We start from the raw sequence: 22,702 nt of genomic DNA, 5'->3' as shown, positions 1-22,702 counted from the left end.
TTCTGGATTGTATTCAAAATCCTCGTGTAGGGGAAAAATTGCAAAATGCGACTCCCCTATTTAGTTGTGGAATTGTTTGATCTGTACAATATCAAGAGAAAATGAGTGAACCGAGTTATTGTGAAATAAAAGTTTTGCCTATACCTTCCGATCCATTTTGTTGCAATGCTCGTTGCTTCCCTATTTACTCTTTTTTTTTCTGAAAAAATCTCTGTTTTTGCACATTTTGAGATACAATTGAATAGTGTCAAAGGTGTTGCCTTCAACCTCATCTTGAATAGGGGTGTAAATAAATCGGGTTTGAATGAATAAGGTTGTGTTCCTATTCGTTTGTTTATTTTTGGAAGTTTTCTTGTTTGGTTTATGTTCATTTAAATGTTTAATAACATATTTGTTTAATGTCATGCTTGTGTTCGTTTCTTTATTTTTAAAGATGTTTGTGTTCAATTCGTTTAGCATTCACGAACACATTCATTTAACATTTGCGATCATGTTCGTTTATATGTTCAAAAATGTTATCGAACTAAACAAACAAAGAAAATTAAATAGAGCAAAACCAACTAAATGATGAAATTACGCTATTAGTCCTTAAGTTCCTTAGGCTTTAAAGCTTGAACTTCAAAGGTTATCTTATATTCAATTTAGTCTCCATCTTCATTAATATTTAAAATTTTAAAAATAAAAGAAAAATGAGAAAAATAAACGAGTCGATAAATCAACTTATAAATGAGTTTGTTTGTTAACATAAACAAATTGACATAATTCTATTTGTGTTCATTCATTTATTAAATAAACACAAATTTTATTCATACTCGTTTGTATAAACAAATAAAAACGAACATTGTACAAATGATTCACAAACAGTTCATCAAATGTGTTTTTGTTGTCATTTACACCCCTGATCTTGAATTTGGAGATTTTTCTTCTCTAACAAACAGGAGGCCTCATATTTTAGTTCTTTCAGTATTTACGGTATTATTTAGACGATTTTGGATTTAGATTCAAATAAGAATCTTTGGTTGGTGTTATACAATTGAACTGTGTAATTTAAATTCACTTCCTCTGCATCTGTAACAGATCTGAATATCTGAATTTGATATCATATTTTAGATCTGAAGTTGATATTATATTTTGAGCTTGAAATTTTGATTTAAGAGTTGAGATGGTTAGTGTATTGAGATAGATACTGGGTTGATATTACTATATAAATTGTATAATAAAGGGTCTAGCATACCAAATAATTTTTCAAGTCACAAATCATCCCTATGCCATTTGAACTTTGGGTCATCGATTCCTTAAGGTTGCACTATAGGGCTGGTTCTACCTGGTGATTCGCCGGCCTCTTCTGGTATCATCTTTCTTCGAACGACGGCGGTGAATATGCTGGTCAGTTCGGCTTTCCCCATCATCTTCTTGTTGGATCTTAAGCCAGTACTTGTCGAAGACGTCGGTCTTGACATGAAGTCGAAAATCCAAATTGAACAAGAACTTCATCTCCAATCTGTTCAGTTCCTCTCTGCTAACTCCCCCAACTTTCGCGTAATAAGCATTGTTATAACACCTGCACATCATCTCAATCATTGGCTAAAACAAAATTTATAGCATGTATATCTAAACAGTGTTCTCGAATTTGAAACTCAATCAAAAACAAATTTTATAGCAGAACACACAAAAAACATCCTAGCCTCTTCTCTATCTCTGTAACAGAAGTTAAGACATGGAACATATGTACTGAACTTACTGGTCATCCATAAATTTGGCAGCCACCAGGACACTTGTGATCAAGAGACGATGCACGTTGAGCGAAGTAAGGTAGGCATCGATTCGTTGCAGGAACCTGTCGATATATATAACGGCAACAACAAAGCAAGAGTTGCTGCATTTGCAGTACTTGAAGATGCGTTCCACGTACTGTCTAATGTTCAAGGAAGGTTCTTTTGAACCATGGAATATGGTAATACTATCCTTGATTTTCGATCTAACCAATAACTTTTCGTTCCCTCGGACCGATCTTTCGAGAACCGAAGACAGAAGAGATAGAACTGTGGGAGTTCCAGGAATCCAATTACCAGAGTCATCGAATCCTAAACCAATATAAGGATTGGAGTCCCCAGGTTTGCCTCCACCCATCAATGTTGCCATATGCTTGCCTGATTCTCTGTTTTCCTTTTTGTGAGGGCTTGATTTGTAGTTTGTTCCTTTCTTTTAGGGAGAGTCACAAAAGGAACATACTTGTTTTGAAATTAATTGCAAGACTTTGGTCCTGGTGGGCCAATTCGGATTGCAATTATTCAAGCCTTTCTTTCAGTCACCCTTATCCTCCGACTCTATAAGCATAATGAGAAGAAGAACCATAAATCTGGGTTTAGTATAATAAATTTATGCAATCACTTATAAAAGATGATATTCTTAATAGATTTTAAATCCGTACCTAAGCACGAACCAAGCGATTTCAGTGGTTAAAGGAACGATCTTAGAGGTTTCAGGTTTGAGCACGACGTCTGCAGGGTCATTTGTACATTTATTGTCAAATAATTGAGAATCATTCGAACAAATATTACCTTATAACCATCACAGATCAATCAAAATAAATAAATTTATATCTCAACCTTTCTTGAAAATCCCAGATAATCTTTTCATCGGTGGTTGAAAGAATGAAAGTGACTTCCTAATTCTAATCTTTAGATTAATTATGATTTACTTTTTAGCTTAAAAATGTGGGCAACCTTTCTTAGTGGCCATAATCGTTTCATCTTCAAACACCATTTTGCATATGATGTAAGATCCCAAATTCCTCAAATGCCCTTTGAGATATGTTGGCATCTTTATATATTTTCTTCCCACCGTTTTGCCTTTGATATAGTCTAAAGAAAAACGGGTAATTTCATTCCAGACCCTTGATGATTTATGCAATTATAAATTAGTGTAAATAGAAATTATACTTTGACTCCCCCAAACATTTATAAATTCATTTTGACCCTCAATGTAAAATGGGTAAATACTAGAGGTCAACTATGCTCAAATGAACATTTTAACCACTAAACTTTCAAAAGTTACAAAATGGTCATTAAAAATTTCAAATCATTACAACATGATCATTAAATTTGTCAAACTATTAAAAAACGGTCATCAAATTCTATCGAAACGTTACAAAATGGGCATTAAATTTGTCAAACTATTAAAAACTGTCATCAAATTCTATCGAAACGTTACAAAATGGGCATTAAATTTATCAAACTTTTAAAATTTATTGCAACGCTGAAGTGACCGTTTTGTAATAGTTTAATAAATTTAATATTCATTTTGTAATTTTATAATGTTCAGTGAACAAAAAAAATATTTAAACATAATTCAGTAACCTCTAATGTATTTCACCCATAAACATTCTAGCCTGGTCTCTGAATTTGCATGCCATGTTTCATCTCACAAGGTATCACATCAACCAATAAAATGAGACAAACACATAAGAGAAATCAAGTATGGACAGCGAGGTCAAACCAATCAACAAATGTAATTTACAACCGTGGCATTGTGAAACAAGTTTCTTTTATTTACTTCAAGCCATACCTTGTAAACAAAAACATGTTCGTCTCATGACCTTAAAAATTCTGTCATTTAATAACCGAATAGGCATTAAAGACGAACCCTGATTTAATCCGCTCACGGGTCATATCTGTCTTGTAAACCTTTTTTGCTCATCAATGGGGATATCAATCTATTTGTCAACCGGGAAGGGAAAAATGACATGCGTAGCTTGGAAACGGATGACACTTTCAGTGACTTCTTGCTCGTGTTGGGGCTGGTGGGAGCAGTTGCACCCTTGAAATTTCATAAATTCATTCTACTCTAAAATTTTACAAGTTTATCTCCTAGTATAAAATCATCCGATCACAATCATACATGATAATACTATCTTTAACAATAAATAACACATCAATCGATTTGAATTTTTGTAGAGATCTAATTTCTTTTCTATATCCTCAACAATAAAACATTGTGAATAAATAATTATATTTTTCATGTTATTATTCCATGTAGAGAATTGAACTGTCTTCTAATTTTCTTAAATTATTTATGCCCAACTCATTATTCCTAAAAAAATAGTTCTTTTCTACTTTCTAGAACTATTATGCTAATGTTGTATTATTCGACACGAAATCTTTTTTTTTTACTTGATCTAATTGAAACATTTCTCATTAGAATGTTGTGTTCTAACACACAGGAGGAAACAATAGATGACCTTGAGCCGGTGGTGACACATTTTTCTCGAGTTTATTTTGCTTACATCCAGTCCAACAGTTTTATTGATGTATGCAAATTCCCTTGTTATCACCGGAAAAATCAAAATTATCGTCGATGAATATCACACACTAGCTCAGCTCACATAGTTTCCATCTAATAACTGATGCCCATTAAAGCAATTTCTGTCCATAATTTGCATTAAAGATTAATATTTATTAAAGCAAAGGTATCTTTAATGACATCATCCCATTCTAAAATAGTAAATGTTTTTGTTCCTAAAAGTATGTTGGATAATATACGTTTATAAATAAACCTTTCCAAAGAGAGGCTACCAACACGACCTGATAGGTACGAGTCAGACTTTGGGTTCTTTACAAAGGCTGGAACTGTTAATAACTTGATACACACTCCATTGGCTCAAAAAACGTAGAAAATACTTTTAGTTGAGAAGCATCGGGTACTCTTGGTTCTTGGTACAATTTACGACCGCAATGTTTTCTCGACATTAACACTCGACACTATGCATCTTTATAATACATGGAAAAACAGTTTTAATAGTACATGCTAATGAAGGAAATATAATTCATTACCTGCTGCGAATTTATGCTCCCTTTCCATCCCATGAATTCAAATGTACATTTCCATCTAGGCCAACCCTGTCTGCCTCTCCCAATTGAGGTCTGAAGAGAATTGAGAGAGTGCAGCTCTGGGATCACCATCTGAAATGGACAAATAGTATTGTGCAGTTCCATCATCAACTTGCATGCTTCTCTTTAAAGAATCTATCACCCTTCTCTTGCCCCGATCGGAGGTCACTCTATTCGACAATGTTCCGAGCTTTCCCTCAGGCTTGCTGCCAGGATACAGCACGGCCACTTCACGCTTTGCGTAGGCATCTAACTCTATATAGCATGTTCCATTTATAAGAATGTCTGGATTGCTTATAGGGATCAATAACCTCTCCCTTGAATAAATCCCATGGTCGCTCATCATGTTATTCACTCGCTTTATGTCCATAACCTACCAATACAACATGGAGCTCAATACAAAGTTCATGTTGTCATACTAAAAGAAAACACTGGCAACAGAGTAGGGATAAATTTTAATCACCAAATATATGAAAGTGGTCAGGAAGTCATAATTATCTTCGTTCAACTCACATTTGAACCCAGTATAGGATAAATTTTATTAGGTTATTGTGATTATTAGTGTGTGTGTATATATAAATATATATACTTGCATTTTCGATTCACGGAAAGTGAATTTATGGACTTCCATTTAATTCATGTTTCCTTGTGTTCAAATTGTATTCCATGGGTACAAATTGGATTCATGAACAGTAGCACACCCTATGCCACAAGAAAGAGCAACCTATATTCAAAATCAATGGTACAAGCTGCAAGGCTCAAGGAAGAATCATTATGTAGATAGTATATGAAGCATGTGATGCAAGAGGCTAAGTCCATAGAAAAATGATATGATTTCAAAGGCTTTATATGAAGAACCACCAAATGATTTTGGGTTTATCATTTATGTGATTTATCAGCACCATTCTACCTTAAAATAGGCAAACTATGTGTAGAACTAATATTTTGATATAACAAATAAGGGCAAAAAATTTTTGGACCAAATTGAATTTGTTTAAACATTGCAAAAATAATTCAAAGTTTTTAAGTTTTTCAAAGGTGAAACAGGCAATTTTAGGCCTGTTTTCGAAACCCCCTCAAAGGTTTCGAAATCCCTTGTTCAAATGATCAAAATTTTAAATGAAGGTTTCAAAACCCTCTTTAATGGTTTCGAAACCCCTGCACAGAATTGCAGATTTTTCAACTCCCAAAGACTCCAAATCATCCCGAACGGCTATAAACGACTAGTAACTCATTCTAACATATAAAAACAAGTTGAGGAAACTTGAAGAAGGTTACCAACACCTATCCAAACATTCATACACAAGGTAAAAAAAATTCAATCGTATTTTATTTCTCTTGTAAATATTTGTGTTTTGAGCTTAATTGTATATCCTTAGGTTTTGTTTTTATGAGCTAAATTTTTGTAAACACCAACCTAGAGAGGTCTTATTGTTTAGACATTTCTTATCCTTTGTAAAGGGGTTTTGGTTCTAGTTTAACCAAGTGAAAAACTAGGGAGTTGTAAAGGTTACTCTCTATCCTTGAAAAAAAAAGAACAAATTAGTGGATTTGTTGGAAAATCCTAAGTGAGGAACTTAGGTAGTGGATGTAGACTTCTTTGAGGAAGTTGAACCACTATAAACATTGTGCAAATTTTCCTATCTTCATACTCCTTACTCCCTAAATTTCAAAAAGCCAATTCACTCCCTTGACATATTTCCGTTGATCGATCGAGCTTCATAAATCCTAACACTATGGATTCTAGAGGAGGGAGGCAATAATCAAAGATCGTTTTTAGCCAAGCTTGGAAGTAGGGCTATTGCTTTATGGTCCTCCAAGAGGTAAATCCACCACAATAGCTTCCATGATGATCTTTTAGTCTTTGACATCTACGATCTTTAGTTGCTAACAATAAAGAATGATGTAGTGTCTAGGGACACTTTGATTAATACAACACGTAATTCTATTATTGTTGTCACTGACATAAGTTGGTCACTTGATCGGAAGGGATGCAGGAAAATAAAAGCAAGGCAACGATAGGGCTAATCCAACCATAAGAATCTAAAGCTGAAGTGGTAAAGGCCACTGGTCAAAGCAAGGTTACACTATAAGGTTTTGAGTATTCTTCGGTCTGCTTCTGAAGGAGAAAGAATCTAAAAGAAGAACTACTCATGTTGACCTACTTGACCCAGCTCTCATTCAAAGAGGAAGGATGGATGTGCTCATTGAATTATCATATTGTTGCACTGAAGCATTCAGAAATTATTGGGCTGATCAGTTTTTCTATTCAATTATAAGCATGAAAAGACTTCATACCATTAGAGAGTTTGGAATCAAGACCAGAGTTACGTTCAACCATGAATCATTAAATGAAGATCTTCTGAATTCTTATAAATTCTCCTGTAAGTCCTATCAAAAAAAAAATTCTCCTGTAAGCTGTGATCTAATGGGAATTCTTAGTAACTTGTATAGCTAAACCACTAATTAACTTGCCATTGAGCTAAGCACGAGGTGAAAGTTAAATTGCTAAAATACAAAGGTTTCACAACAGAAAAGCAAATGACAATCAGTGATCAAGTAATTTCAGCTACCATAGTCACCAAACCCAAAAGCTCTCAAGTCTCAACCAACAATAACACTGATCAAATTAAATCCTGTGTTCGTACCGTTTCCCTTTTTTTCTTTTGGTCAACAAGACAGAATTCATTTCATTAGAAATTAAACAGAGGTCCCTACAAATATTTTCCCAGCAGCAGCATCGACAAGCAGAAAAGTTTGGATAAAGCCGGGCAATTCAATGAAGGATAACAAAATGATTAAAAGAGTTCATTAAGATAAGACCAAGGCTCCTTCCTTTTCTTTGTCAAATTTCCTACCCATTTTGCCTTAGGGCTTAAGCCTCTCCAATCACATCTCCATGCAAGTCTTAAATTTCCATTAGAAGCATAACACGCAAATTTCAAGAGGAATACAGGAAAAGTATAGACAGTCAAGGAAGTTCATTATTATAAACTGTTCATATAAGTAAAATGCGATTCACTTTTGACCTTTTGATTCAATAAACAGACAATTGTACTAATAAAAGGACAAAAGATTAAACAAAAAAGAATCATAAATTCCCCATTTCTACCCTTTTAATAATGCAAAAGACAAATCCAGAAAAAAAATCATAAAATTTCCCATGAATTGTTTACCTGAGAAGAGTACTTAACAGCAAGACTGGCGACAGTCTCTCCCCTCAAAATCCGATGCGAGATAGCGAACTTCCCAATCCCATTATCTCTCCAGAAATTTCTAGAGCAAGGCTTCCCTACCACATCGAGAAGCTTCCAGGGAGCCTTGAATGCCTCCACAACCATATCTTCATCGGAAGCGACGGCGTTCCAGGTCTTGCATACGCAGCTGGCACGTGCCAAATCCGAGAGAGAGAGGTTCTCGAAAATGAGACGGAGAGTGTCTGGGCACATGAGAGCTGCGAAATGGGAGTTCACCGGGGAGATTGTGGCAGTTGAATCGATAACGACGGAATAGGAGGAGGAGATCAGGGGGGTGGTGATGGTTGATTCGTCATCGTAATCATCGCAGCAACACCTCATTTTGAAGACAAAACAGATAAAATTTCTGACTATCCCTTTTATTCATTTAAATCTCATGAATCATAGCCCACATTCCCAAATCTTTGGGTCATTTAAGCAGCCTGTTAAGAGTTGAGAGGGATTTTAAAAGTTGGGTAAATTATATGAACCACTTAGTTGTGGGACAGTTACAAATAGGGTTGTAAACGATTGACTCAATTCGTAAAGGTAAAATTGAGCTCGACTCGATTTGAAATCTCACGAGCTTAAAATTATTAAATTCAATCAAACTCAAAATAAAAAAAAATTAAAGCTAGACTTGCAAGCTCACTACTCACTAGCTTAAAAATTTGGAGATGGAATCTAACTCAAAAAAATTGAACTCAAAATATTCTTAGACTCAACTTGATTGAAGCTCAAACTCAAGCTCAACCTTTGAGTTGATGAGTCGTATTTTACTTGAAATTTTGATTTAACGAGTCGTATTTTATATCTCGAACTTAACTTGAAAATTTTTCAAGTCCAATCGAGTTTAAAAAAATTTGAGCCGAGCTATTCGATGCGAGTTAGTTGAGTTTCTATGTTAATTTTATTATAATTATTTATAGTATTATGGTAAGAAGTAATTCTAATTTTTTTGACTTTCTCTAACCATATAAGATATATATATATATATATATATATATCATATTTTTTCACATTATAATGCTATATAATATATCAAATACAATCTAAAATTATAAAATATATTCACAATATTATATTTTAAATAAATTATTTTGAGGGTAAAATATTGATGAGAGTATAAAGTAGTCAAGGAAGATGGGAATAAAGAATTTATAAACAATTATAGTTAAAGGACCAAATTGAGTAAAATGTAAAGTTAAGAGACTAAATAAAAGGACAATACATTTTTAGTAAAATAATAATAATTAAAGTTACATAGGTATTTTATAGTGGTATATGAGCATGTAGTTCAAATTTGGTGAAAACAGACTTAAAATAAAGAACGAATTGAAGAATAAGAAAATTATGAAAAAATGAGGGATTAAATTGAAAAATAGAAAACTTGTTATAAAAAATAGGAGTAGAAAGTACATAGATATTCTACAATGATTTAGGAGCATATGATTCCAATTTGGTAAAAAAAATAGACTTAAAATGAATAAGGGATTGAAGGAATAATGAAACCCTGGACTAAATCATAAAATTGTTAAAATACTTAGTCAAATTATTGATTTTTCGAGTAACTCAAAATTTCAAATTTCAAATCAACTCGAACTCAAAGAATTTATAATTCGAGTTGAATCGAATAACTTGAAATTAAAAAATATTAATTTTTCGAGTCGAGTCGAGTTTTCCTCACGCCTACCCTTAAGTATATGAAAGTCTTATATTATATTGAAAAAATAACATATAAATGTTAATATTATGAATAATTTAATTTAAAAATCTAAAAATTTATTTTTTGAGTTGCTCGCGAGCTTTTGGAGTCAGATATCAAGTAGCTCCCTTCGGCTTGTTAAGAGTTCGAGTCGAGTCCATTCACTTCGAGAGTTGATCAAGCTTTGATTGAGTCGATATCGAGCAGCTCGCGATCTATCTTATCTCGTTTATAGCCCTAGTTCCAATTTGATCATTGATCATTAATCATTATCATATTTAATTAGGCACTTAACTATGTAAATGATATTAATTAAATCATATGTAGTTAACATCTAACGAAGAAACTGATTTGATAGTTAAAAATTTGACATAATTACATATCTAATTTGTTATTATTTACGTATTCTATTAATTTTTTACTAATTACAATATCACTAGTAATATATGTCAGTGTTTAATTGGATGAAAAGTTTTGAATCCAAAATTGGGGAAAACGAGAGTTGAACTTCAAGCTACGTTGGAGAGGTGGAGCAACTATAACCATTAAAACAAGTCATTTTGTTTTGTTAAAAGTTTACAATATTTTTTTATTAAAATTTATCTAATGTGTGAAAAGTGAAAAATTATTAATAAATTAAATTTAAATTAAAAAAAGATAATGACATGTTAGAGAATAAAATTTATTGAATTAAATTAAATTTATTACCAAATTGATAGAATATAACGAGATTAAATGTGTAATTATATTAATTTTTAATCACCGTGGTAGTTTTTCCATTAAATATTTTTTAATGAAAAGAAAAGCAATCAACTAGCTTAATTTAAGCTCTACGTTGCCTGCAAGATAGTACATCCAGATTATACGCAGTTGCAGTAGACTCCATGGTGTCACGACCGTCTTTTGGGTGGGCTCGAAATTGGGTTTCGACTTGAATAAAACGTTAGAGTAGCCACTGATTATTTATTTTAAAAACAAATAGGTTGATCGGATACCTCGATTTCTCACCTAACCTGCATCTTACCAAAGATATGTCAGATTCTAGAGATAATTACAGTCAAGGAAGGGTTAACACCCTTGAACTGCCCTTTTAGTATTAATTAATTTCCAGTTGTCTTAATTATGAAAATGATAAGTTAAAGTAAAAGGTAAAATTTGATCCAAAATACTTACCTTTAATAGATTTTAACATATACCCTTAAGAAAATCAAGAAAAGTGTTAGATGTAATAAAATGCATAATCGAATTAAAAAATACATACCGATGAATTAAAAGGAATAAAATAAAAACAAAGCAAATAAAGGACAGTCGAATTGAAATAAAAAGAAAGAAAAATGCATAAATATAGGAATACTAATTGAAAAATTAAATATAAACAAATACTATAATAAAGAAAAGAAACAAAATAGAAAAAAATAAAAATACTAAAAAATAGCTAAATAAATAAAATAATAAAAATAAATAATAAAAGGTAAAAAGGAAAAATATTAAAATAAATAAAAGAAAGATAAAAAATAAAATAAAATAAAATGATAAAATAAATAAAGATGAAATAAAAAATTAATAAAATTAAATAAAAAATAAAAGGAGAAAAAATAATGGAATTAAAAAAATGAAAACAAAAATAAGAAAAACACAAAAATAAATAAATAAATTTATATCTAATAAAATGTATTATTAAATAAATAAAAAGAAAAATAAAAAAAGAAAAGAAAAAAGTAGATAAAAATTATATAAATATTAATGCTAAATTAAATAACAAAAATAATATATATATATATTAGTAATAAAGGACTGATTCGAAATAAAAATAAATTGGGGGGGGGGGTAAATTTCAAAGCAAACCGAAGTTAAAATGAGAATTTAGGGGAAAATTAGGGTTTTAAAAACGGGGGACTGAAACAGTAATTCTCCTTTTTATACAAAAACATGGTGATCTTGAATCCCTGGATCGAGTCAGCGGGTCCAAAATACGGGTTGATGGGTCACTATAAAACCTAAAATCTTAATCAAATTTTCATAATTTCCCCTCTCAATAGATCAAATCGAAGAGCCCGAAAAACCTTTGAAATGTTCTTCATGGAAATGAAGAACACGGCCGTGAAACCCAAAAATTGGTCGGTCGCCGCCTCGTCGACTTCCGTTCATCGGCGGCGAACAATAAAAAAAATTATTTTTAAAACTAGCATCGGGGAAGGCTAGATCTGAGATTGAAAATATCGGCTCTCCCCTATGTTCATCGCCGTTTTCGAACCCAAAAAATAGGGAAGGAAAAAACTACATGCAAAGGCACAAAACGAACGAGGTAAAAAAAATACATTCTTTATTTCGATTTCACTTTCGAAAGTTTACAAAAATTTCTTGCTCCGATTGCCTTGTATTTCTTTTGTATTTTTTCTTGTATTTTCGTGTTACATGTGCATAGATATATATATAGTCTAAGAAAAATCATATTTTTAGTTTGTTTTAGAATTTCTTTTGGACTAAAACATTTCATTTGTTGGTTGTTGGTGAGTCCCACGAGTCCACGACGTTGATGGCCGAGAAGAACGGTTGGTTGATTGAAGAAAACGACAGGTTGGTGCGTGAGGCGTGAGGCGTGAGGAACCTTCGAAAGGTGGATACGACACTGAGGAAATGGTGGGAAGCTAGGGTTTCAAAGCCTAGCTGACTCGGGTCTGGACCGATTCGGGTTGCTCCAGTGGATCCGGGTTGCGGTGTAATGCTGGGCCGTAATTTGTACTTGTGTTTGGGCCTGAAAATGTAATAAAAAGTGTAATATATATATATATATTATAAACATAAATGTAATATATATATATATATATATATATATATATTATAAATATGTGATATATAACGTGTATACCATATGATATACAATAAAAATGGGACGAAATAGTGTGTGTACAACTGCCCCTCTTTGCCCATTATCGTGTAACGAAATAGAGCAAAGATTTAAAGACATCAATTTCGCCCATCATGAATGTAACATTTAACGTCCTCTGTTACGGGAGTCAATTCTCGTCTTATCAAATATCATCTATTATAGAGTTGGAATCCGATGATTGATTTGTTATAGCTGATTTGGTATGAATTACAAATGACTCCCCTGCCGTGGGGTTGAGTCGAATTGAGCATGATATCCTTCAACGTGAAGTTGAAACGGAGCTTAAAGTATTGGAAAGTGGCTCCTGGATCGTCTTCTAGCCCAATACATTTTGTCGTGAAACTTGGCCTGAAAACTTTTACATGAAACTGGTTTTTTCTTGTTGTGTTACAGATTACTCATTCGTCGTGAAGTTAAACACAATCCTCATATTCTGCCATGTTGTTGGTACAATCGAAATTCAGTCTGCTAGTGAATGGGTAATGATTCCCTTCTGGGGAGACCAGTATGGCCCCGATGACATGTCCTAATGCATTTGATGCACAATCAAAATGCATTCTCCAAGAACTATCTGTTAAAGTACTTGTTTCTTCTAAGGATATGGTCATCAAGTCTTCGTCTGGGAAGTCGAAGTCTAGCGGCTTATATTTTTCATTAGTTCTGTTTGCCAAGAAATCTGACATGACACTCCATTTTATGGATTTCTGGCTCACATACTCGATGTCAAAATTCAGATAACATCATATGTCATCGGGCAAACCTTCCAGAGAGAGTAGACACACTCATCATGTATTTTAGTGGATTTAACTTGGAAATCAGTCAAGTGGTGTGATACAACATGTATTGTTTGAGTCTCCTTGTAGCCCAGACTAATGTACAACAAATCTTCTCGATAGGAGGATATCTGACCTTGCAATCAGTTAACTTCTTGCTCAAGTAGTAAATGACCATTTTCTTCTTTCCAAATTCATCATGTTGACTCAGGACACACCCAATTGAATTTTCGAATATGGATAGATATAAGAAAAGAGATTTTCTCGTGATAGGGGACATCAAGATAGGAGTGTGATATAAGTACTCCTTTATCTTCCCGAATGCAGTTTGACATTTCTCATCCCATGCTCTAGGGTTGTTCTTTCGGAGAAGGTGAAAGATTGGGTCACATTTATCGGTTAACTGAGATATAAAATGTGCTATGTAGTTAATCTACCCAAAAAACCTCTAACTTCTTTTTGTGTTTGTGGAGGAGGTAGATTCTAGATAGCCTTAACCTTATCGGGATCGACTTCGATGCCTTTTCTACTGACCACGAAGCCTAACAGCTTCATAGATGTTACTCCGAAAGTTCACTTTCGAGGGTTCAATCTCAATTGAAACTTTCTTAATCTCTGGAAGAGATTTATCAGATTCTCGGCATGTTCATTCTCGGTTTGTACCTTGATAATCATATCGTCGACATAGACCTCGATTTCTTTGTACATCATATCGTGGACACAAGGTCACAATAGCTCTCTGATATGTTACCCCAATATTCTTTAATCCAAAGGGTATCACTTTGTAGCATAAAGTTCCCCACATTATGACAAAATGGTCTTTTCCATGTCTTCAAGATGCATCTTAATTTGGTTATATCCTGAGAATCCCTCCATGAACGAGTAGAAGACGTTCCCGGCAGTATTGTTCACCAGAGTGTCTATGTACGGCATAGGAAAGTTATCCCTGGGACTTGCCTTGCTAAGGTCCCGATAATTGACACACATGCACACTTTCCCGTCTTTATTCGAAACCAGCACTATGTTGGCCACCCACTCCGGATACTTGGCCACTTGAAGGAAACCATCATCGAATTGCTTATTGACCTCTTCTTTGATCTTAAGGAGCATTTTGGGTCGCATTCTCTTTAGCTTTTGTTGCACGGGTTCTCATTCTGGTTTGATTGACAGCTTGTGGACAACCATATCTGTGTCTAGCCCCGGCATATATTGATACGACCATGTGACCACATCTTTGTATTCTTGAAGTAAGACTATCAAGTTTTGTTTTGCTTCAACCAAAAGAGTTGTGCCGATTTTAACTTTCTTACTCTCATCTTCAGTGCTCAGATTCAAGATTTCGATCTTCTCCTCATGTGGCAGTATTTTTTTGTCTTCTCCTTCTACCATTCTCAACAATTCAGTAGGCAAGTTGCACTCCTCTTCATTGTCGCGTTCATCAACTTCCCCGAGACAAATGACCGATTCAAAATCCACCTCCGGGTCAGGATCATCAGTGTCTGCATTATCGTTATCTGGGGACTTAAAGGAAAAAAAGAAAATGTGTATGCGTGAGAGGAAAATATCCCACACGGAACAACTAAAAATTAAATTCGAAAGAGAATGAAGTGGAGTACTGAAATGAAGAAAAGTAAAAAATTGAATTTAAAATAAATGAAACAAGAAAACTGTTTGCCATGAAAGAAATTGCATGTTTTATTGAATTTAAATCAAAATGTTTATTCACCCTTACAAAAGATCGCCTACTGCCCCGAGTATAGGCAAATAGGGATAGTTTGAATATTACTCTAAAAGACACTTGAAAATCACATGTAATTCTTCCACCGACCAATTGCTAAGCACAAACCCAGGTGGTAGTGGGCGGATTTCGAATCTATTTACATCTTCCGCATTTTCTGTGATTAAGACGTTGATACTCAAATCTTTCAGAGTCACTTCCAAATTTGATGAGGTGGTCTAAAACACATAACCACCTGACTTAAATATGTCGTAAAGAGGTGAGAAGACCATAGGTTCCCATTGAAACTCAGTTCCAATTAATCTAGTCAATCGTCTTTCTCAGTTCTTCTGAATTTCTTTCCTCTTTTGTTGGTGATTGGGCTGAAAACCAATCTCAAACTGATATAGTTTTGATATAGGAATGAATGGATTAATCATTCCTTGCAGCAGCTTCCCAAACCCTCTTCCTGTCTTGACACCTCTTCCCAAAGTCTACCTGATCTTCATTCTAGTACACTTGGAAAGTCGGGGCTTAAGAATATTTCTTCCTTCAGCCATAAATGTGGCATTCACAAATTATAAGGAGAAGAATGAACATTCTACCGCCTCTTCATCTACTTCAATGTATGGAGCATCCGTGGTCACACTCGCCACGATATATTCTTCAGCGTTAATCAGGGATTCAAAAAACAATCGTGTAACGGTATAACGGCCGTTATATTACGGTATCGGTGGCTCCCGTTATCGATATCAGCCAAAATCACAGTGTGAAACGGAATCAAACCTATAACGGCCGATAACAGCCGCAATTTAACGAGTAACGGTCGATCGCGGCTATAATAGACCGTTTTTCCCGTTAATCCCCGTTACAACACCAAACATCACCAACAACACAGTTACTTCAAAAAATGGTATTTTTCTTTTTTTTACAGGCAATTCAAAGACGGAAATACCATATTATCTCTTAGCCTTACCAACTGGGAATGAAACTTTGTGGGTGAGAATTGCGTATCAAGCTCGCTAGCCCTCTTACTGGAGGGAAAAACATCCATAACTGTAACATACAACAACAAAGTAAGATTTTTTGGGTATTTTTGGTAGGAATCAAGCTAGCAAGCAAAGAAAAGTTAAAAACATGAAAAAATAAAGAAGAAAATGGACGAATTTTAACAAAAAAAAATCTATATTTTCACAATATTTGCTCTGCGTTTCTACCTCCCCTCTCACTCACGATACAGAAGAAGGGATTTAATAATTTTTTAGTTATATTTTATGTTTTAAATAATTATTTTTTACTTTTAATGTTTTAGGCTTGGACCAAAACAGGCCCAATAATAAGTTTATTAATTTTTTACTTTTAATGTTATAGGTTTGAACCAAAACAGACCTAATAAATTAATTATTTTTTGGATTTGATATTTTTTTACTTATGTTATAGGTTTTTAAAAAAATAAATAATGTGTTATTTTTAATTTTATAAGTTTTAAGTTATAATATGTTGATTTTGGTAAATGAATAATAACGGGTAATTTATTTTTATATATTTTATTTTTTTGAGTTTTTCCTATGTTGATAGTCTTATTTCTTTTAAATAATAATATATTCACAATGTTATTATTAATTAATTATCGTATCTTATCACTGAGTTTAATATTTGATTAAACTATATTATATATATGTTATTTTTCGTTTAGAAAACATTCTAAAAATCATTAAAATGATTTTTTAAAATTATAATTATAATTATTATAGTTTAGGATAAGTGGTGAGAACTTTAAGAAAATTCACGATCGCGACATCCGCAGTAACCGCGATGGCATCCGTTATGTTCGCAACCGCGATAAACGCGACGCGACCGAAAGCACGACCGCAAACGCTATTTAAATCCCTAGCATTAATAATTACCAGGGCTCTATCGATAATAAACTTAACTTTTTGATGCAGTGTGGATGGTACTGCACTAGCTTGATGAATCCAATGTCTTTCCAAAAGACAATTGTAGGAAGACATGTTGTTCATTACTAAAAATTTAATATTATAGGTGACAGGTCTGATGGTTAACGACACCTCAATCTTGTTAATCACCTTCCTTTTGGTCTCATCAAATACTCGAATTACGTTCTGGTAGATTCTCATGTGAGAAGTATCTATTGGCAGTCTTTTTAGTCTAACTAAAGGCATTATGTTCAGGGATGAAACATTTTCGATTAACACACTCGGTATGACGTGCCCCTTACGATAGGTAGTGATGTTTAACGCTTTAATTCGATCATTTTCTTTAGACGAAATCTCATTATCCGAAAATGAGATGAAATTATTGAATTGAATGTTGTTTAACAGTCCATCCATCTTTGTGACTGGTATATGGAGAGGAATTGGATTGCAAAAATGGTTAAAAATGTAGAGGAAATGGTTAGTGGATGTAAGGTTTATGATGTTGAGACTTCAGAAAAGATTGAATTAAATAATCCCAGACTTTGTCAGTTTGCTGACAGAGAGGGTTGTGATGATAATATTTTATATTGCCTGTCATCTCAAGATATTAAAGCAGAAGGGATTGCTGATTTTAGAAAGCATTGGAGCAAGGGTGAACCTGTGATTGTTAAAGAGGTGTTTGACAGCTCTTCCATATCAAGTAGGGATCTGCGGGTTATATGGAGAGGAATTCAGGAAACGGCAGATGAGAAAATAAAAGATGAGACCAGAATGGTGAAAGCCATAAATTGCATAGACTGGTCGGAGGTAGGCGCTATGCTGCTGCCTGCTTATATGTGTGATTTTGATATGTCTGTAATTTGATTGAAATTATGTGTCGCATTCTTCTTATATATCCACGTCGGGTTTGAAATGATGTCAGGTTATACACAGAGGGACGGACACATGAAAATGGGTCCTTGGAAATGTTGAAGTTAAAAGATTGGCCTTCTCCCAGTGCTTCAGAAGAGTTTCTGATGTACCAGAGACCCGAGTTTATTAGTAAACTCCCTTTACTTGAGTTCATTCATTCTAGGTTGGGTCTCCTAAATGACGCTGCAAAATTGCCCCATTATTCCTTGCAAAATGATGCTGGACCTAATATTTATTTATCTTACGGGACCTATGAAGAACTTGATAGAGGGAATTCAGTAACCAATCTCCATTTCAAAATGCGAGATATGGTAAGATGCATTTTCCCTGTCCCTGACTACATTTTGTGCAGAATTTTTAAACGAAAAAGAAGAAAATAAAATCCTGTTGATTGATTATTACAATGATTAGTTGTATCAGAAATGTTATATGTTTTTATTTTTGTCTCAAAAGTGTATCGAAGGATTAATCTGTGTTTTATGCTGGAATTTAATGCTTGAATAAGACTTTGGTTTTTGGTATCATCTTGCTGCAATTCCAATCTATCATACTTGCAAGATCAAGGCCTCTTTTTGTATAATTCTAGCTTAAATGTTTTCATCTGAAAGAGACAATGAATTTTCTATTGACACATTAAAGAAGTCTGGGTACCTCCTAGGCTTTTTCATAATGATTAAAATCAAATCTGAATCTTCTGTGTTGAAGTGTACTCATTGACTTGAATTGTTTTTCAGGTGTATTTGTTGGTTCATACAAATGAAGTGAAGGTAATTGGTCAGAAAACAAAAGGGGATATACACAAAACCAATGGGGAATCTGAGGTAAATGAGTCCTTGGGGGATCCGAACACAAGGTCAGATGAAAAAGGGTTATGTGTTTTATCTATTGATGGACCTGATATGGATGATGAACACAAGAGCACATCTGATGTACATGAGGATCAAGAAACTGAAACAACAACGATTGCAGAGAAACTTGTGAATTTTGAACAGTTAAATGGGGATAGCAGGGATGTGATAGGAAATCCTAAAGCGGGAGCTAGTTGGGATGTCTTTCGTAGACAGGATGTTCCGAAGTTAACTGAGTATATGCAAAAGCATTGGAAGGATTTCGGGAAGCCTGAAAACGCTGAAAGTGGTTCTGTATGTTTATGCTCTTAGTTGTAGAAGCTACATCTTTAAGACATTGTATAAAAACCCATGTTGATGATTTTCTATTCTCAATTTTAGGTGACGTGTCCTCCGTATGATGAAGTGATGTACCTGAATGAGCATCATAAGAGAAAACTTAGGCAAGAATTTGGTGAGGATAAGATGACAACCTTCTTCTGTAAAATGTTTTTAGACCAATTTTATAGTATATTAAATTGGAGTTTGGGTTAAAACAAGTTTTCCCCTACTTCTGTGAAAAGTTTATAAGATTAAATTGGAGTTCTGGGTTAAAACAAGTTTTCCTGGAAAATCTTATTCTAATTTTTAATGCAGTGAAATATCAATATTTTCTTTTCGTTGCTATTATATAATCATTAGTATAGAAGATGATGAAGTTGGTCCTTTTCGTTTACAGGAGTGGTGCCATGGTCATTTGAACAGCATTTGGGGCAAGCTGTCTTTCTCCCTGCTGGTTGCCCTTTCCAAGTGAGGAACCTTCAGGTAGGTCTCTCTGATAAATAACCTTCCATGTTTGTTGGTGTTTGTGGTCATTGAATATGTCCAATATAACAATGTTTGAAATTAACTCTGCCGACAGACAAACAATTATGGCCTGGTGTTGTATAAAATAAAGGTCACGTTGTTCATAAACTCTGGACATAATTTCTGTTGTATCTAATTTAAAGTTATGGAACAATAATTCCTTCCAGGGATGGTGCATTATTATGGAATTTAAATGGGAAAAAAATGAATTTAAGTGTTTAATCTGTATCTTTTTGAATTAGTAGGCTGAGATCGGCGAGACTTGATAAACTCAACTTTTACTGTATTTAAGTTAATGATTTTATCTCATTTAGAAGTTTATTATTTGGATTATAGCCATACTAAAATTGACTTATTTCCTTGTTGAACTTTCAGTCGAATGTTCAGTTAGGATGACTTCTTATTTCCGGAAAGTGTGGGGGAGGCTGTAAGAATGGCTGAAGATATCCGCTGTCTTCCAAATGACCGTGATGGAAAACTTCAAATTTTGGAGGTCAGCCTAATAAAATTCTCCCCAAAAGTATTCAGAGCTTCTTTTTCGTGTGTTTGTGAAGTTCATGGACTTTAAATCACAAACTTTACCATCATTTTCAATCAGGTGGGGAAGATCTCATTATATGCAGCTAGTTGGGCTATTAAAGAAGTTCAGAAAATGGTGCTGATCCAAAGTAAGTAAATTTTAATTTATCATCATGGTCTCTATGTTAGCATTTCACTTTGGTCTTATTGGGGACAGAGAAAATGGTCATCACCCTAGCTGACCATTTTCCTTTTAGAAGTGCAAGTGCAATTAGGCATTCGATTTTGCCAAACTATGGGAGTCAGGGTGAAACACTAGGCCATTCAGTTCTAGAGCTTACCCTCCCCATAACTGCTCAGCTTTTCCGACATGTTACTTCTTCATTTTCCTTTTCCTTTTCTCTTTTGCTGAATCCACTCTTTCAAATCCTACCTCACCGCAGACTGGGTACCGAGCTTGGGTTTGAAGATCCTAATTTAACTGCAGCGGTTTCCGAGAATCTAGAGGTTGCCAAGAGAAGTCAAGTAAGTTGTGCCTGAACTTCTGTATAGTAATTGTAGCTTTGATAATGGAACTATAGTTTCTCCAGAAGCCATTGTGGGTTCCTGAAGGATTTTTAATGTATAAATGTATTTATATGTAACCCTCTAATGCACTAACTGTGGAGAGACCTAATTAAATTTCTTGAATTCAGCCAAAATTCTTAAATATTAATCCATGGCTACAAGAATTTTATACTTGAGAGCAAAATGAACTAAACAAGTGTAGTTTTTGTTTTTTCAAGCAAAGTCTTGTTGGCCACGTGGACGGGCGCAAAGTTGTGTTAGGAGGGTAAATTTAAAAAGTTTTAGAGGAGAACGAACTTATAAAATTTTAGGGGACGAAAATTGTAATCAATAGAAAATATGCATAAAAATTTAAAATATAGGAAAATTTCAAAAATTTCAGAGGGACTGACTCTAGGAGATTTGTTGGTAACACGTTAGGAGCAAACAAATGTACCTTCCACAGGCTTACCTTCGATGTTGCATTGACTCTACTATGTTAGGGCTTGATAATTGGGTTGCTTGTCCTTCCACATCAAAATTGCTTATGTTAAATAATTTTACCCTTTGTTCTTAAAAAGTATTTTGATGCTATTCTCAACTCAAAATATTACTTTACAAAATTAAAACATGCTTATGCTTATATTATACTATATATTTTGGCAACTTTCACATGCCGTGTTAATAAAATAAATTCTAAATCAAATTTTGACACGTTGAGTAATTTAATCCAAACATGACATGCATATGGTTTTAATACTAAAAATCCATAAATTTACTTGCTAAACATTACACATATCAAGATAATATAAACCAAAATATCTCATGTACGTGTCACTCCTTATCAAGAACAAAAAATATATGTGATTTAACTGTGTTGTTTCTCGAACATATAATAGTATATCATAACACATAACATTATGTTAGGAATTTATAAAAAAAAGGAAAATAAAGGAAATAAAATCAACATAAAATAAGACACATGTAAGAGACGAGATTTAACATGATTTAGTCTTATCTACCTCTACGAACGAGAGAAACAAATAATCCATTATAAACATAGAGATCACAAAGAATACAAATACATAATATTCTAATAAATATATCAAAACCTCATGTATCCCGAAATAGTCTTCCAACATTCATACAAAACTCACTTTGTAACTTAAATTATGAAAATTACAAAGACTACAAAAGGATTATATATCTCCAAAACAATTCTCTTTCATTATTCTATAGGTTATGACATACTCTCTATTTATAGAGTCACCAAGAATCTTTATTTCATAAGAATTCTTCATTAAGTAAACTTAATTATCAAGTAATCTTCAACCAATATAATTACAACAAAATTCAACTTAATTTTCAATTAGAATTTGAATCAATATATAACAATCTCTGTTGACACAAATTTCATTAGAAAATTGATCTTTGAATCTTCAACAACTTCAATTCTTATGTAACATATGTTGAAGTATTACTTGATCGATTAAGAATTATTCCACGCAACTGAAAACTCATTGCAACAAAACTCCTCTTGCATTTCTCCAATATCTCTAACAAAATTCCGTAACAATAAATTCCTTTGAAACTCCATTGTCACAACCTAAAATTAGAGTTAGAAGTTTGAAGTGGTATTTCGAGGACCAAATTGATCTCTTGGTAACCTCTTTGTCCTTTTTGTGAAATTGAGGGGTTTAGGGACACTTAAAGTGATTTAACCATTTTCCAAACTTGGAAATGAAAAAAAAAAGTTGCGTGGATACGGCCAAGGTGATTCGTGTAACACCCAAGAATTTTTTTAGGACTAGTTTTACGATTTCTTTAAAGATAAATAATAATTAGAGAAATTGTAAAAATTTAAGTCACGTGTAATAATTTTTT

General features: G+C 33.5%; 2 protein-coding genes and 1 pseudogene across 2 annotated transcripts; 1 reads left to right on the top strand and 2 right to left on the bottom strand.

Moving 5' to 3' along the window:
• Nucleotides 1-1,242: 1,242 nt before the first annotated feature.
• LOC120148697 (cyclin-P3-1-like) lies at nt 1,243-20,632 on the bottom strand. Its single transcript, XM_039161738.1, has 3 exons — nt 20,626-20,632; nt 1,742-2,156; nt 1,243-1,561 (listed from the first exon to the last, which is right to left on the bottom strand). Exons 2-3 carry the CDS (start codon nt 2,140-2,142, stop codon nt 1,321-1,323), a joined length of 642 nt encoding a protein of 213 aa, XP_039017669.1. The 5' UTR covers nt 2,143-2,156; nt 20,626-20,632; the 3' UTR covers nt 1,243-1,320.
• LOC120148696 (F-box protein At1g55000-like) lies at nt 4,529-8,482 on the bottom strand. The gene is made up of 2 exons (XM_039161737.1): nt 8,066-8,482; nt 4,529-5,262 (listed from the first exon to the last, which is right to left on the bottom strand). The coding sequence occupies exons 1-2, from the start codon at nt 8,465-8,467 to the stop codon at nt 4,888-4,890; spliced, it is 777 nt and encodes a 258-aa protein (XP_039017668.1). The 5' UTR covers nt 8,468-8,482; the 3' UTR covers nt 4,529-4,887.
• LOC120148694 lies at nt 17,857-20,934 on the top strand (annotated as a pseudogene).
• The last annotated feature ends 1,768 nt before the right edge of the window (nt 20,935-22,702 follow it).

This window comes from Hibiscus syriacus, unplaced genomic scaffold, assembly GCF_006381635.1.
Source record: "Hibiscus syriacus cultivar Baekdansim isolate YM2019G1 unplaced genomic scaffold, ASM638163v2 tig00110984_pilon, whole genome shotgun sequence".
NCBI lineage: Eukaryota > Viridiplantae > Streptophyta > Magnoliopsida > Malvales > Malvaceae > Hibiscus > Hibiscus syriacus.
Note: the sequence above shows the minus strand (reverse complement) of the source record. Positions and strands in the feature narration are given on the sequence as shown.